The sequence below is a fragment of the Tauraco erythrolophus genome, chromosome 2 (assembly GCF_009769465.1).
Source record: "Tauraco erythrolophus isolate bTauEry1 chromosome 2, bTauEry1.pri, whole genome shotgun sequence".
In the NCBI taxonomy this organism is placed as follows: domain Eukaryota; kingdom Metazoa; phylum Chordata; class Aves; order Musophagiformes; family Musophagidae; genus Tauraco; species Tauraco erythrolophus.
Genome location: NC_141466.1, coordinates 113,292,472 through 113,310,360, shown reverse-complemented (window position 1 = coordinate 113,310,360; position 17,889 = coordinate 113,292,472). Strand labels below are relative to the sequence as shown.

At 42.1% G+C, this 17,889-nt stretch overlaps 1 protein-coding gene across 5 annotated transcripts in view; it reads left to right on the top strand.

Moving 5' to 3' along the window:
* The first annotated feature begins 1,588 nt into the window (after nt 1–1,588).
* LIN9 (lin-9 DREAM MuvB core complex component) overlaps nt 1,589–17,889 on the top strand; it is a 43,003-nt gene continuing 26,702 nt past the window's right edge. For 4 of the 5 annotated variants that reach the window (XM_086631765.1, XM_086631766.1, XM_086631764.1 and 1 more), the window contains exons 1-3: nt 1,589–1,667; nt 14,371–14,403; nt 15,456–15,550. In XM_086631765.1, the coding sequence (XP_086487891.1) occupies nt 1,589–1,667; nt 14,371–14,403; nt 15,456–15,550 (207 nt within the window). Of the gene's footprint in view, nt 1,668–12,876; nt 12,928–14,370; nt 14,404–15,455; nt 15,551–17,889 lie in introns of those variants that run through there. The other variant, XM_086631767.1, reaches the window with a different exon arrangement.

The following is a 17,889-nucleotide window of genomic DNA, read 5'->3' as shown; positions in this document are numbered from 1 at the left end:
AGTGTTATGCCTACGCTGCTTTGCACCTGTCTACTTTGTGCTGTGCGCTGTGGAAGGCTCTCGCTGAAGTGTCTTGGCCCTTTGGGGGCTAAGGGGAAGGCAGGGCTGTTTTAACAGCCTTTCAAAATGACCTGAAAAAGGAGGTGGAAATGCATTTTTTTTTTTTTAACTTTGCTACAACGTACTTACAAAGCCCTGGGGAAATTTCTGAAGGATTTTACTGGTTTTCTTCTCTTAGAAACTCACATTTTTTTCCCTCTTAGGCACATGGGCAGCATTGAGTTTTTTAAAATTTTTTAAAATTGTTTAGTAACATGACCTATATCCTGCCTCTTTCAACCTGCTAGAGTGTCTAGTCATCTTGAGCTCACTAGGAAATTAAGAACACAAATTAAAAACTGCATTCCTTGTCCAAAATATGTTTCTGTGTTTTGCAGAATCCTTGGTTTCACCTAGATGCTTTTAAGAGATGGAAAAAACAGGCATAGCGTCCATTTTGCATTACACCATGGTGCTGTTGGCAATATGTCTGTTTATAAGATGTAACACTGACTTAGCCTTGACTAAGATATACTGTTAATTTATTTTGAACTTCAATTTGCATTTTCACATACTGAAAAAGAAAAGGAATTTTGGCTGGTACAAGTAGCAGTAGTACTGTTGTCAAAACCGAGCACACATAAAAGAGTCTGGTCCATAAGCATTGAAGGTGCTTACGGTTTACAGTATCTCCATGTTTTGATTTCTTGAGGCAGCAGCTTTGAAACTCACCGTGGTGCAGAGGAACTACACCAGGAAACCACCTCTGCTGCTTGCAGAAAGCTTTCAGCCATGATGGCTGGGGACTGCATTAGAGGGCAGACCAAGACAAGGAATTCATGGCCAGCACCTCCTTTCCCCTCAGTGTTGGGGAAAGAGAGCCAACAAGCGAGACCTTGACCTTCAGGCCTTGGACTCAGTAGTTCAGTCGACTCCTCAGGAAAAGTGCCAAAGACTTGTTACAACTACAGGGCCAGCACTGATTGTGCTGGGGTTTTTATTCTTGCCACTTACTCCTCCTGAAGTCTCACCTTTGCGATCATTTTGGTTAGGCATGGGACCGCTAACTGAAAAGCAGAGTGAAGGAAAAAAAATACAGTTTAGCCAAAAAAAAAAAAAAAAACATTTAATCAAATATTGATACAATACACGGCATGTTTAAAGAAACTAGCACTTCAGGGTGACCCGTTGTACCCCGTGACACTCTAACACCCCCGAACCGGCAGCCACCCGTTCCCCTCATCCCGCCAGGCTGTAGCAGGCCCGCGGGAGGAGCGTGCGGTTTCGGTCACAGGCGCTGTCCCCCTCCCTACCGGAGCGGATCCCCACCAGCCCACTTTTCCCCTCCACGTATTCCCGAAGAGCGCGGGGTGCGCTTCCCGCCGCCGCCCCCCCTCCCCGCCTCAGCCGGAGGCTCCTCAGGGTAACGAACTCCCGTTACCTGTCCCTCCCTCCCTCCTCCGCCCCTGCGCACGCGCCCGCCGCGCCCGCGAGCGCCGTCCCCGCGCGGCAGCGCCGCCTCGCGCAAGGCCCCGTCTCCTCCCCCAGAATGCACCGCGCCAGGCAGCCTTTGAAAAAGCGGCGCGGCTCGTTCAAGATGGCGGAGCTCGATCAGCTGCCTGACGAGAGTGAGTAGCGACCCGTGCCCCCGTCGTTACCGCCTGCCCGGCGTCGCCGTCCCCTCGCCCCCGCCTCCCCATCCCGGCGGCACACCCGCGCGGCGCCCCGTCGCCGGCCCGCCTCCCTCCCTGTCGTCGCGGGCGCTGTGCGGGGCCAGAGCCCGAGCCTCCTCCCTGGCAACCGGGCCGGCCCGGCCCCCCCCCGCCGCCGTCGCCCCGCCGCCGCCGCCCCTCCCGGGCGAGGCCTCCGCCCAGCCGGTGGCGTGGGGAAGGCGGCGGGCGAGGAGCTCCCTCCCGAGGGCGCGACCCCCGTCGCCCTCGGGGGTGCTAGGGCTGGGCCCCCAGCCCCGCCCGGGGGAGGCGGCGGGGCTGGCCGGGCGTCACCCGCCGGGCGGGTGAGGTGCGGGGCGGGGGCGCGGGAACCGGGAGTGGGAAGGCGAGGGGAGGGCGTGAGCGAGCGTGCGGGGCGCACCTGACAGCCTGCCCTGCCGGTGGGGGTGAGGGCAGTGCGGGGGAAGGAGCGTCCTGCCCTGGGGAAGGGGCGAGTAGCCCGGTGCTCTTGTCCCTTCTGTCGTCCTGGGGGGAAGGAGGAGTTCTGTATTCGTAGTGTGTGCTGCGTACCGTGTGAGCACCTCTGAAGGACTGGGGGGGCTAGGGCGTGAACATTGCATCTAGGGGGCACTGATAAACGCAGAGGGAAGAGCTCAGGCACCCTGCATTGTGTGTCAGTAGGTGAAAGCTAGCTGAATGGGAAGACAGTGTGAAAATACGTGCTTGTGTACATACCGACCTATACGTCTACATAGGGTTTGTGTGAATGTTGTTTTCCATGCACGTGAGGATTAGGTAAAAATTCAGGTATAGATGAGAAAGATACACATGTTGACATATATATGGATTCATTCACAAGGTACTTGAGTGTTACAGAAGAGAACATCAAGTCATGTAAGATGTGTCTACACACTATCTTGATATCTCTTCTTACAATGAATGCGATAGAATTTAGGAAGACCAAGTTTTGCAAGTGAGTAATTGAAGGTGCTGGTATAGCAGAAAGAGAAAATGTGAAGGGCAGTAGGGGCATGTAAAGGAGAAACTGGTCGTGTTCTCATGTGCTTTGTGCTCTTCAGCAGCATTGGAAGTAACTGGTGGGACAGTTTCAGTGTGCTGTGGGTTCTAGATTAATTGTGACCGTGTTCCACAAGACACCTAAGCTATTTGCTGAAAGAAAAAAACAAGGATTCCTTGATAACCAGCAGTGGAGAGTATATTAAAAAAAAAAAAAGAAAGAGTAGTGTTTTTAGCTCTTTCTATACTGCTGTCATTCCTTTACCCTATAACTCTTTTGCTTCTAGTGATACACTAAGCAAGCAGCAGTAGTGATCCATAGTCTGAGAAACCCCAGGACAGAGAACAGCGTGAAATCAACAGCTGATATCTGTCGTATGCTCTCATAATCATTGCTGTATTTTAAGTTCTGGCACTTACTGCTGAAGACAGTGTCTAAGCTAAGGAGATCCAGAAGACAACAGAAGAAAGGGTAGATTTTGTGTGAGACAATTTGGAAGGCTGAGACGACTTTTGTCACAGATGGTGTGCGAGGTGGAAATAATGAACAAGGTGGAAAGAATTGAGCCAGTGTGAAGGTGTTGCTTAGATAGGTCTGTATGCAGTTGTCCGCATATGTTTTAAGTCACGCATATGGATACTTGTAAAAGCTGCTTGTGTATAACTATTGGATCTACAAATTCACTGTGGTATTTAGAGACATACTTCAGTAAGGAAAAGGTGATGGGTGAATATGCATTTTTAAATTCACAAGAGTTCTCTGGAGAGAAATATCTCTTGTTGGAAGTGACTTACGGACTAAGGTAAGGCCTAGTAGAGAAACGCCCCTCTACTGTCTGTAGATACTATGGGCTCTACTCTTCTCAGAAGAGAAGTATCTATAGTATGGTATCTATAATATAGTATCATATCTATAATAATTTGATTATTTTTCCATGGAGGTTTTGTTGTATTGATCTGTATGTGGAATCCTTTGTCTTTCACTTGATTAGAATGCAGAGGGAGTTTACTGGGGAAGGGTGTTTTTCCTCGATGGCTTGACCCTGTAGCCTTGCAGATTATATTGACGATAGTCATGACGTAGTTGAATTTTGCTAATGGCTTCAGTTTAGTGGGTTTAAGTCCTTACAGAAAATTGGTCTTGAGTAATCACTAAATAATTCAGCAATTTGGGAAAATATATAGACTAATAACCGTTTATTTCTCAAAGTTATTCTGACTGTTGCTTTAAAAAAAACAATTGCTTTTGGGATATCCAAGAAGCTTTACGTTTCTTTCAGTCTGTCAGTTACTATCTGTTCTGTACACAGCTCTAGCAGAACTGGGCTTATATAAAGCATTGTGAAGCTTTAGATGAAACTGTACACACATGCCAAGCTAAAACTGGGGCATTTAGTAGTTTCAATAAATGTACATACAACAGGGTAGACTTTTATTTTTGTTGACACTGTTTTGTGCATCACTGTGCAAGTTCGTGAACATACCAGCTGTTCTGTATCAGAAGATTCTCAGAGAAGTGACTCAAAGTTGAAATCTTGCTTCTGACTACGGTGTGTGGATCTGAGTTACACCACCAACAACTGTCAGGAGAAAAAAGGGTTAATACCCCTACATGGCCGGTGTCATTGTTTTAACCAAACAGATTTATGAAGGATCATCATAAATTAAGGATAGAACTGACAGTCTCAATTTGATACAGCTCAGTCATGTCCACTGTACCATATTAGAATCTGATTAATATAAGTCATGGACCAACTGAGACAGCCATAATTAATAATTAGCAGTGGTTTATTGCTTGTTGGATTTACTTTCCTTCTTCACTAGAATGGACAGTGTTTAAGTTATTGTTCCTGCTTTTGCCTTACCCGTCTTCCAGAGAAGGCACCATGTGTTTCAAGAAGTTAACATAAAGTATGAAAAATAAATTATTTGTCTCTTTGCCACCTTTATATTGCCTACAGTGGCATCGGGAAGATTCGATGAGTCTGTTGCTTCACCTGTAACAGGTACTGGAGTAGAGCGTGCGTGACTCGGTTTCACTCAGGATTGTGCTGTTATGGAGCTTTACCAGCAGTGTCATTGTTATGATAGCTGCTTGGCGGGTGAAGCAGACACACGGTGTGTGCATTTGTGGAGGTGATAGGCTTCCACTGTGCTGACCTTGCCCTTAAGGTTTGTATCTCATTAAATTTGGTGCAAGTAGGGGATGTTTTGGTTTTTTTCATCAAACAGAGGAGGAGCTTCTTTTTTTCTCTAGTGTTGGTGAAGTGCTATAAATGTGAAAGTTTCAAAGAGCGGTTTGCCTTGTGCTTCCATTCTTTCCAGTTTTGGTGAACTAGATGTTTTTCAAATTATACTGTAACTATTGCCGCACATAGTTCTTTCATTTCTAGTCCTATACTTAAAATGAAGCTATAAACTTAGTCCTGACTGATTTAACACTGACTTCATGTGGCTTTCAGCCTGCAAGTTAATTTATAAGACATAATAACAGTAAGCATTGCAAAATTGTTTTTGGAATCTTCCATAGTGATGTAAAAATAAGTTCCTAAATAAGTTAGAATAGCTCATGACTAGCAGACTTCCAGATTTATGTATAATCCCTGTGAATTTTCTCCGGCATAGGAAAGTAGTAGACCATAACTGAATTTTCACATAAAAAGAATTGTAAGTAAACACAGCATACTCGGTGACAAGAAAACTGAAACTTTGCAGTGTGGTAAGAACTATGCAGTTTCACTTTCAAGTTGGAAATCTGATAAAATGGAATTTGTCCCAGAGTATTCTGACAGCACCTACTTGCCCTCTGGCAAGCTCTGTAGTACAATTGGTCAGTGAATGTTCCTTAATCCAGGAAGGAGATAAATGTAATGCACGTAGTTGTGTCTCATAATATGTGCTTATTTTATCTGCTAAAGTTACTGTTGTTCTGTTCTTCTCTAAAGCTGACAGTCTGTCCTTTTGAAATGGATAGGAGAGTTCATACTGACAAGCCTTTATTGGATGTGGGGTGGGGGGAACATTGTCATCAAGGAGGAGGAAAAGGCTGAGGTACTTAATGCCTTCTTTGCCTCAGTCTTTAATGGTCAGACCTGTTACCTTCAGGGTGCTCAGTTTCAGCTAGAAGACAGGGACAGAGAGCAGAATAAACCCCCCGTAATCCAGAAGGAAGCAGTCAAGGACCTGCTATGCCACCTGGACGCTCACAAGTCCATGGGGCCAGATGGAATCCACCTGAGAGTACTGAGGGAGCTGACAGAGGAGCTTGCCACTTCACTCTTCATCATTTATGAGCACTCCTGGCTAACAGGGGAGGTCCCAGATGACTAGAGGCTTGCCAGCGTGACACCCATCTACAAGAAGGGCTGGAGGGAAGATCCGGGGAACTACAGGCCTGTCAGTCTGACCTCGGTACCAGGGAAGATCATGGAGCAGTTCACCTTGAGTGCACTCACAGGGCATGTGCAGACCAATCAGGGGATCAGGCCCAACCAGCATGAGTTCATGAAAGGCAGGTCCCGCTTGACCAACCTGATCTCCTTCTATGACCAGGTGACCCGCCTAGTGGATGAGGGAAATGCTGTGGATGTTGTCTACCTAGACTTCAGTAAGGCCTTTGACACCGTCTCCCACAGCATTCTCCTCGAGAAGCTGGTGGCTTATGGTTTAGACAGGTGTACTCTTCGCTGGTTAAAAACTGGCTGGATGGCTGAGCCCAGAGAGTTGTGGTGAATGGAGTTAAATCCAGTTGGTGGCCAATCAGAAGTGGTGTTCCCCAGGGCTCAGCACTTGAGCCAGTCTTCTTTAGTATCTTTGTCAATGATCTGGATGAGGGAATCAAGTGCACCCTGAGTAAGTTTGCAGACAACACCAAGTTGGGCGGGAGTGTTGATCTGCTCGAGAGTAGGAAGGTTCTTCAGAGGGATCTGGACAGGCTGGATCGACAGGCCAAGGCCAGTTGTATGAAGTTCAACAAGGCCAGGTGCTGGGTCCTGCACTTTGGTCACAAGAACCCCATGCAATGCTATAGGCTTGGAGGAGAGTGGCTGGAAGGCTGCCTGGCAGAAAAAGACCTGGGGATGCTGAATGTGAGCCAGCAGTGTGCCCAGTTGGCCAAGGTGGCCAACAGTATCCTGGCCTGTATCAGAAAAAGTGTGGCCAGCATGACTAGGGAAGTGATTGTCCCCATGTACTCAGCACTGGTGAGGCCGCACCTCCAATACTGTGTTCAGTTTTGGGCCCCTCAATACAAGAAGAACACCGAGGTGCTGGAGTGTGTCCAGAGAAGGGCAATGAAGCTGATGAAGAGTCTGGAGCACAAGTCTCATGAGGAGCAGATGAAGGAACTGCGGTTGTTTAGCCTGGAGAAAAGGAGGCTGAGGGGAGACCTTATCACTCTCTACAACTACCTGAAAGGAGGTTGTAGCAAGGTCAGTGTTGGTCTCTTCTCCCGGGTAGCTAGCGATAGGACGAGAGGAAATGACCTCAAGTTGTGTGTGGGGAGGTTTAGATTAGATATTAGGAAAAATTTCTTTACTGAAAGAGTGGTCAAACATTGGAACAGGTTGCCCAGGGAAGTGGTGGAGTCACCATGCCTGGAAGCATTCAAAAAACATGTAGATGTAGCACTTCAGGACATGATTTAGTGGGCATGGTGATATTGGGTTGACAGTTGGACTTGATGATCTTAGAGATCCTTTCCAACCTTAATGATTCTATGATTCTAAGAAGTTCAGAAGATGGCAGTGCATAAGTTTACATGCATTTCTTGTAGTTGAGGCCTTTTCTTACTAGTGCTGCCAGGGGAGAAGGATATAGTAACATGGGATGGAGCAAAGTTCTGTGAAGAAAGCAATTCTGTGGCAAATCCTCCAGCTGAAAAATTCCAGAATATTAAAGATCCCAGTTGCAGAAGCACTTCCAATACTAATAATTGGATTTATATTTTGAAGACAAAACTTGTTTCTGCAGACTGTTGGGTGGGTGCCTGATGAGTGGCTAATTTTAGTCAACGCCTTTCCCCCTCTGCTTATCAGCTGGTGATTTTGCAGCGGAGGTAAGTGGTGGGCAGTTCTGCTGCTGCAAACCAGGTGGCTCTCTCCCTGCCTCAGCAGAGGAAAACAGTTGATTATGTTGGAGCGTACTTAATGCTGCCCTGCCTCTTGCTACTAGTCATAGCGATCTTATTTGTGGATTACTCGGTTATAAAGTGACACGGGAAGGCTGAGGTGAGACTTTGATGAAATGGACAAGTGCAAAGATGACTATGAGACTGTCCTAGTCCTGGTAGGGGCAGAGCTCCCAAACGCTGCATCTTGGTGCGTTCTTTTGCGCAAGCGAGTCTGGATGAGGAGGACGCTTGGACTCAGCCCTATAAAAGTGGAGCGAGATGCCATTTTTGATAGAAATGAAAGTGTGCTTAGCTAACTAAACAATCATCAGCACAGGGCTGCCACTGAATAAAATAAATTTAATCGGAGTAAACCATCGAGCTATGGCTGAGTGCCGCGTTTCTGTGTTGGATGTAGACAAACACCAACAAGTGGCAGGTGAATCGGAGAAAGAAGCCAGACTCTAGTGGCGATGGGTGTCGAAGCATTAAACTTTTACAGTGCAAATACCAAAAACAGTAGTATATTGCCAAATATATATTGGTAGGCATCACTGGTACTGTTTCTGGTGGTTTAGGACAGGCAGAAAAAGGGAAGGGGGATCTTTCTGAGTGGTCTTTTATGCCATGGATGGAGGCTGCAGCATAAGGGTCGTACTTCATGCAAAAATTGTTGTCTTTATGCCCAGCACAACCTTATGCTGTGGTTCGTGGGCACCCTGCCCCTGCATAGCCAGTTGCTCTGCTCTGACACCTTCTCAGGTGGCTGGAGAAGGGATGCGGCACACCTCTTGCCACTTTCGTTTTCCAGTCCCAAGGGGCCACAAGCCTGGCACCACTGTGCTCTGAGCATTTGAGGCAAAATATCAGCAGAAATATATGAGATGACAGCATTTGGGAGAAGGCTCAAAATTAGTTTCTTGGCTGTTAATAGTACCCACAACTAATAATTTTGGGATCATTTGTGCTGCATACCTTTAAAATTGTGTGTTATTGTGGTATCAGCGTATTGTCCGTTGTGAGAACGCAGTGTTTCCAAAAGAGGGCTTTGGCATTGTGGTAATCAGCTGCACGAGTCCTGTGAAAGGGTTCACATGGCTGAAAAACTGACTTCCATCCAGTAGTTAAATTAGGATTTGGAAATGCACCAATGTCAGTTTATTAGTGGATTCATAACATGGGGGAAATTCATGCTTGAAGGGAAAAGTTATTGCTTATTTATTTACATCTTTGAGAAGCTCAAAGTTTTAGGGGAGCTGAAAAGCTACCCAAAGCAACTTTTTCCTCTTATGTGTGCTTTTTACTTTCTAAGCTTTCCTGAGTAAGCTATCGTTTTAGTGGCCGTTCGTTTGAGGTGCTTCCTCTGCTGAAATAACTTGTGCCGTGCTTGTGTAGAGGAATGATCTCTCGGAAGGTTAATGATTCAATCTATTACAAAGGCTCATGTTTTTCCCCTCTTCTCCACGAGTTTCCTCCGTCACACCACTTTTAGTGCTGCCGATGTAGTTTATTTACATTGGTTTTTGAGGTAGTCGTTGAACCAATGTGAAAATAACTGCTCACCTGTGCAGAGTTTAGACAAAGTAGTGTAATGATCTGGAGAAGAAAGGTTTTATGTTATTTAGTTGCTTATCTGGATCCTAGAATTTTCTATATTGATTTAGATATGCCCCTTTGTGCCCACACATTAGTAAAATCAGTAACTATGGAATGTTCCTTTGGTTACTTGTAACCTTTATCTTCAAAATTGTAATCAGCTGTTGCAAATTCATTAACAAAAAAAAAAATCTGGAAACACTTTCACAAATGTAATGTCCTTGTCTGTGTTTCTGTTTTAAATTTTAAAATCAACTGAAAATACACATCAGGCACTCACAACTGCCCGTATTGAATTGCAATCATACTCCACCTCATTCGTTCAGTTACAGTGTTTTCAAATAGAGGGAGGGAATCGGTGCTTGGTTTTAAACTTAATCCCAATTTTAATTTCTGAAAAGGAGAAAAGCTTTCGCACTTTTTCCCCATGTCTCAAAGCCTACTGCCATGTCAGAAACACTTTTTGGAGGGCAAATGACCAGAACTCCTTTTGAAGTCTGTTCATACTGCTTGCACAGCCGTTGGAGGAGGTTTTTCAGGTTCTTTTCGTGGTGATCCTCTGTGTGTGCTCCCTTGTGCTGGGAGAAGGAGATTGGGACTAGAGGAACGATTCCAGGCAGCCATGCCGGCACAGGGAGAGCAGCGGGTTCGGGGCTTGAGGAGCTGTCCGTCTGCCAGACCCGCACCGGCAGCCACTGAAACCAATCGGCTTTCTAGCTAGCCTAGCGTGAAAACATCAGGGTCCTTGTCGTGCTACACTTGACAGGCTTAAGGTTATTTTAATGGTGGTTGTTTTTTTCTTTTTTTAATTCGGTTTTATGTGGACTTTCTGAAAATCGCTTCTTGCAAGTGTTATAAAACACATAAATACACTTATTCCTGAGTCTTAGTTACTAATGAGCTTCCTGTTATCATACTATTAAATGCCTCGTAAGTTAGGTGACAGTTATTTTTACTGCACGTCTGTGGTGCACGTATTTTACAGATTTATTTATTTTTTTTAAAAAAGGGCCAGATAAGGCCATTATAACCATCTTATGTTCTTCATTAAGCGTGCTAAGACCCTTGTATTTGGAATTTCAGTGCATCAGTTCCATGCTTCCTTTTTAGCTATAGTTTCTTCTTTAAAATAAGCATAAACTTAAAGACTTTGAATGATAGGGAGCCCCGTGTGCCCTTTCTTAGGATAGTTACATAGAAAATCTGTTAAACTTTGTATTCATTACTAACCTGGACTTACCCAATGTCATTTTCTGACAAATAGATCCAGTTATGCCTTTCCTTGTAAAAGAAGGCTGCAGAGCTATTTACTGTCTGAATTATCTTCCTTTGTAGATACTTGTGATCAGTGCAGATCTTGACCTGCTTTGGAAAGAACAAGATTGGAGTGTCTTGACTTTCTCACAATAAGGCATGTTTTTAGATCTTCAAGTCTTTCTCCTAGCTGTGTTCTGGATCCTTTCCTGATTTTTCAAACTTAGTTAAGTGGGAGCACTGTGTTCCCACTTAATTCCCACTTAATTCCCACATTAATTTACTAACAACGTACACAAAGCAATACTAAATAGGTTGCTAAGACAAGACTAAACCAATCATACAGTTTGCACTGGAATAGTATGCCAGTGTAGGCTACTGAAAGCAGGCCTTCCAGTTACTGAGCCACTGCTGTGGAGAGCTGGCTGTAGTTCCTCCCTAGTTTGAGGTTTTTTTACTCTCAGTATTGAGTAAGGTGACTCCATGATCCTCTGAACCTGGAGAAGCTGGAAGTAGATTTTGATTGTAACGCCCTAAATGATGCACAGGCCTCATTTCTTCCTTTCCACCCATACAGTTTTTAAGTGTTTGATGTTTGTAGAAATGAAATCTGTGTCATTGTCATAATAGGTATTTACATTCAAGCATGTGTGTATATTCTACTTTAATCTCTATGTTTATAATTAAAATGCTGGTTAAAAAGACTGCCTGTGATTATATATTTGTTATTCAGAACAGGAGTGTACAAAATTACTGGCATTTAAAGTGAGGCTCGGATATAATACATCTAATAATGATTTTAACTAAAATTTTGTATAGTTTTAATAAACTTAATCTATCCTGGATCACTTTGCAATTTTTATAGTTTCTGAAATGCTTTTATCTGTATTAAATATTGGTTGTTTTTTATTGTAACATGTTGCTTAGAAGATCATCCTAGTTTCTGGTTTCATGGCGCTGGTAGTATGTACAGTACTGGCAAACTAAATGGAAAAAGTAGAGAGATGTACTGTATTCCTTGGAGTTTGGTAGTGTTGCAGGTAGCCCCTCAAATCAATATAGAAGAACTTGACAAGGAAACTCATGTATTGTATTGTTGCCTTTGAGATAAAAAAAAGCTTACGGACATCTCCATTGTCATTTTGCTAACCTACCTGGATTCTAATGCTTTAAGCTACGGAAATGTTTGTGCTAATAATTTTCTGCAAGATGTTATATTAAAATAGTTTAATTTAAAATTGAACTTGCCTAGATCAGGAATTTCTTATTTGGACACTTGTATTCCTTAATAAAGATGCCCTTTCCCAGTTACATTACGCTAGTTGCAAGTTAAGTGAAAACAAATGAGCAGCCTTATTTTAGCATGCGTCTGTTGAAGATTAACTATCCCATGTAGAAAAATCCTTGGCAACTGGTGCTGTTTTGGAGTGGTAATCTTAACCTAGAAGGTAGCGCAGTAACATTCTGCTGTCCATCGCTTCTGTGCCTGTTGTTTCTGATGCCAGTCATCTAGTGCCCTGCTTTGCTGACCCACCATCAGTCTCACCGGTGAAGCATCTGAGATTCTTAGCAAAGGATCTCAGGCACTTCAGCTGTGAGATTGACACCACCCCCTATGTAAAGCTTTGCTGCTTCTTGCTGAGTTGTTTCATTTCCATTGTTGACATACTCACCCTTGACTGAATTGTTTGAATTTGATTCATAGGAGCAAGATGGTCAGAAAAAGAGGAAAATGACTTGTATATTTGATCTTACAGATCACACAGGCGATCCATTCTGAAAAGCCAGCATCTCCTCCATTTTAACAGTCCTGATGACTCTACTTCTCCCTCTCCATCCCCAATGACATGTACTTTCCCCGTGTTCTTAAGCCGCATTTACTTATTAATCCCTGCACGTTTCCCACCATGCCTTGTGTTAATTTGAGGGGGACACTAGTTCTTTACTGTTCTTACTGTTACTCTTCAGGACTGCATTCTTGGCTGCTAGCAGGGTACCTGTGTATTTATGCAAGCACAGTGTACAGTATCTTATTATTAGTATGAAATTTTTTTTAAAAAGGCTTTAATACTGTGATACCTTTAATGTACAGCTTAGTTACAAGAGCTGAATTCACTGTGAATCATCTGATCATCTTCATCACAGAAGCGTGTTCCTGTACCAGTCGTTGTTAGGTCTCCAACCCAGCAAAGGTGATATGTCAGAAAAGAAATGTGCAAGAAGGGCAACAGTATAGCCCAGGTTTGTAACCTTGTTTTTGACATACAACCCCATATGTGTTAGCAGTTGTAGATTTGGACAGCTTGAGAGATACTAGGGTGGAGGCCCTCTAAACCATCAGTGAGTCAAAACTAGTTCCATTTCACATCTTAATTTTTTTTTTTTTTTGAAAAGAGTAGAAAGTTTCTTTTCATTTTCTTTTTTTAATTGAACTTTTTTTAACAGATGGCATAATGAGATGGCAGCAAACAAAATGATATCATGGAAAAAAAAATAAGGAATGCAGGGGTTTTTTTTTGCCGTTGCTGCCTGCACCTGTATTCTTTTCGGCAGTCCAAACCACAATGCTCTGTTACCCTGGAAAGGGACAATAATTCATTGTTTGATTCTGTGATATTCCCTGGAGCATATCCTCTTAGAGGCAAGGATTTCTGGCACTGTGAAGTTAGTAGGGTTAGGACCTAGATCTAGGGCAGACACAAGAAAAGGTATTTCCAGACCTCTGGAGTCAGAAGTGTTCTTGGAACAGCAGTTCCAAAGAGAAGCCAAATGAAGGAGCAGGGAAAGTGAGGGGGAGAAGAGGGTACAATGCAAGAAGGAGTGGTTGCGACACTGGGACATAACTGGAAAGAAAGTTGATTTGAGAGAAAATCATGGATCTGTGGAAGCATTGTCATGCAGAAATATCTCTCCCTTCTGCTAGTGTAGTTGCTTCAAACAGCTCATTCTTAGAGAGGCATTTGAAAATTCCAGAGTGTGAAGGCTGTAGTCAGGCACAGTTTTGTCTTTCCTGGCCTAGAAGCACTGCACAGGTCCTGCAGATGCAGTGGAAGGCAAGCAGTGAAGTTTTGATGGACACGTTATACAGTTTGAACAGTTCAAGCAAACTAAGGATCCCGTCTGCTTTTATTATATCTGAATCTGCTGCCTTTCTGAATAAGGAGGTTCCACCAGGGAGCAACTAACCATCCATCTCCCTGCCTGTAAGCCAAGCTTAGAGAGCCTGAACTGCTGCTTTTGTGGAAATTTTTGGCATTGAAGAATTTCAAATTGGTAGAAATAATTAAAAAAAAAAGGAGTGTTCATTACAGTTTCCTTGTCAGTTGTATAATATATTTTCAACTGCATCAAACAAGCAGCTGCATGGATGTAGTTTTGACATAAAGTTTGTTCAGAATTTGCTGTGTTCAACAAAACCACTCAGCATCTGAAGCTGTTTTGTAGATGTGAAACTAAAGGAAAAAAACAAAACATGAATATGCTTTCAAGATTTATTGGGTAATAAACATATAATGCTATATTTAGTGCCGTGGAAAGTGCACCGGGTTCACTCATTCAGCTGTGAAAGATTTAATATTAAATTACTCTTTCTGCCTAAGAATTAATTAAGAATGAGTAGACTCTGCATAGGTTGTATGGTTTGAAATACCTTATGATTTATGTCGACTTTTTGATATATTGCAGGTTCTTCAGCAAAAGCACTTGTGAGTTTGAAAGGTAAGAAATTAATATGTTATTTACTTTTACTCAATCTGTCTTTCAGGTGTACTTAGTTTCTGACTTCAAAATGCTCAAGAAAATAACATCAAAGAAGGTTTTTTTGTTGAAATATGGTTGGTTTTATTGTGGATATTTGTTAGTTCTATAGACTAATAATCCTTGGTAGTTGAAACTACATATGTTGTGGCATATTTAAACACTGCTTTTCTGGGTGAAATTCCTGAATGTGTTTTTTCTTCCTAAGAACTGGCTAGGCATCATGTTTGATGAGAAGATTGAGGTAAACTTTTTTCTCTTGAGGATAAGATAGGGGAAGGCTTCTTAGCAAGACCTGTACATGTGACAAAATTTACTTTAGGAAGGAATTTCACAATCTCATTGTGTTTTCTGTCAGCACATTGTGGGCTAAATCAAAAATCTGTTTCTTACATCTTTTGCTTTGAAATTGTCTTCATGAACATTCATACAAATTTTGAATTTCTATGGTTCTATGATTCTATGAATACTTATAATCTGCCCAGCAATAAAAGGTTTTTATATATATTAAAAGGCTTCTATTACACAAGGAAGAAGGCATGATCTGGTGAATATGTTGTAATTAATATAGGTTTGTTTCAATAAAATTTGATGTACTCGTTGGTGTACACCACTTAATCATTCTTTAGAACCGGAAGGTGGCCATATCTTGTAGACCTTTACCTTCTCCAAGTTTCAGTCACAGCTGTCTAGATGTACATCAACCTGGCAGTGGAAGTAACTGATTCCAGCAAAGGAGGCTTCAAGAAATCTAAATGTTGTCAGGAATAAAAAAATGTTTTGCTCATATTTCTCCTCGTACTGAAAATCTTTCATTTTTTTTAATTAGTGTTCAAAACAATTTAATAAAAATATAGAAATTTAAAATCCATTTGTAGTTGAATCCAAAGAAGATGTTGCAAGTAACAAAAACATATTGGTAATTGATGATGTTATGCTACCTTTTGGATAGTAGTTATGTTAAAACATACATATATGATATGTATATTAATAACATAATTTCTTCACAACAGAGGGAAGTTTATCCAGTTCGTGGAATGAAAAGTACAATTCACTGCAGAAAACGCCAATTTGGAAAAGCAAGAATGCTGGTTCTGCAGTGGACATGGTAAGAGGCAATAAAAGACAACTTCAGGATTGGTAAAATACCATAAAGTGAATAAAATTTAAGGATCACAAAATTTGGCTGAGATTTATAGTTTCATAATTTCCAGGTGTTAAACTAGGTCCTTCACAAGCAGTCTACCCAGTCTGAATATGAAATGAAAACGTATTTTTATAAGTTAATAATCAAGCAAATCAAATTGCTGACCTTGTTCAAGATAGATTGTAATAATTTTCTCTTTTTTTGTAAAGCAAGTGCTGTGTGAAATGTTTGTACTATGTTTACCACCTTGAACTGAGGAATCACCATTTCTGATCAACCATTTGTTTTATCTCATGAAAATCTCACTTCTAATTATGGCTGAGAACTGATGCATAAAGAAAAGGAAGGGAAAATGTCATCATGCGCTTCCATCATTGTGACTCCCATCATTGTGCCTTCTAGAGGGTAGATTTTAATAAATTAAAGGAGTGTCAGTGATGTGTTGTGCAGTATTCTGAGAGGTCTCATAGGAGACCTTACGTTAAAGAACAGCCTTGGGCTGGGGGAATGAAAGGTAATGAGCCTGCAGCCTCCAAGGGCATGTGTCTACTGTTTGGGTTGGCCGTTTTCCTCTCACTTTTTGAAATATTCTGTTGCTGTTTCTTTCCCCATTGTATCACATTCAAGCTTTTCTTAACTATTCTCAACCTCTTCTACCATACCAAATTATGTGATTTTGGTTTGATTTTTGCCACCAGCTATATTGCACCCAGTGCCTTCTTTGTCTACATCTGTAATACTATGTGCTCTTTTTACTACACCCTGGGGAGCATACGAAATACTGTCTTAATTGCTGGTGGATCTTTATCCCATACTCTTCAGGTGCTGCCTTTTTCTACAGTAATTGCAACCAACTTGCCAACTATCACCTGGTTTTCATTGACATAATTATTTTTTGTGAACGGTTTCTTTATTGGAAGGGAAACATTATGTTTGAAAACTATCACACTTGCCTGCTCTGCACATTAATCAAAATATCTGAGCAGCATCCGGTAGTGCATTAAGCAACGTGACTAACATCCATCATATGTAGCTTGTTCTGTGATCTTCTCCCTGTAGAGGAAACTTACACGGAGAAGGTATTTATTTTGGTAGGATTCATGCAGGTACATACACACACATGTGTTGCTAGGTGTTTATGCTAGAGAATATAAGGTCTACAGAATGCAGTTCCAGACAGTGATCAGAACTTTGTGATGGCCCTTAGTTCCTGCAGGAGTTTATGTCGCAGTTTGCAGCTGTTCCCCAGGAATGCTCATCTTCTCACAAAAACAAGCCTTACCAGTAACTTAGAAGATCGCATGTGCTAAAGAACCAAAGTCACTAGCCATAACATTTGTACAAAAACTTTGTCAGTCTTTAGGTATGCTGGCTGTAGATATTCAAAATAGAGAATCAAACTTTGAATGTACTTCAGTATTCTGTAGAAAGCTGGAAGATCAAAGGATAATCTTGTATGTTAGCAGTGACCCATGTTGCTGAGATGTGATGTAGTCTTCTGTACTAGTTAGAGTTCCTGAACATGGGAAATTTTGCAGATACGTTGTACTGTTGCTTGAAAAATCTTTCCAAAAATGTATGACCTATTTAGCTAAGGAGAATGATACTTCTTTGTGATGCTTGTTTTATTCTTGCGTGAGGCACTGGCAATCCAGACTGATGAAACTCTCTTATCATTTTGGATAGTTCTTGGAATAGAATTTGGCAGCTTCTGTTGAGGGTTGTAAAACAGTTCTGTTGATCTGGATGATAGCCTTAGCATAAGGTAGAAAGAACTCTTAGGTTTTGTCTAGATTGTTTTAGCATTTGTGTTCCCATGTTGGCATATGCCTTTCATCTGCTCTAGTGCCAGAAAATCAAGATCTATGTAACCATTTGAGAGAAAAGAAATGTTGTTCTAGAACCAGCATCTCAAATGTCAAGACTAAAATATAATTGCAAATATTCAATAGGAACCTGGCTCTTCATCCTGTGGCAGAACGCTGTGATTAAAACGTCCTGGAGTTCTGCAATGTAAGAGTTTTTATTGTTGGAACAGGATTGTGGATTTGTTTTCTTGCTCAAAAGTTAGAATAGTTCTGACTTTTCTTTTTTAGGGTGATGGTTTGTCAAGGACGGCAGAGATGTTATAAAAGAACATAAAGACATTGTAATTGAAATTTAAAGTTGTTCTTAAGGTTTAGTGAATTGGAAGATGTGAAGAAAAGAACTCAATATATCTAGGTGAAGAGAGGAGAAAGAACATTCATAACAATTAATATGATGAACTAATTATGATGTTAATATGAAGCGGGCACCAT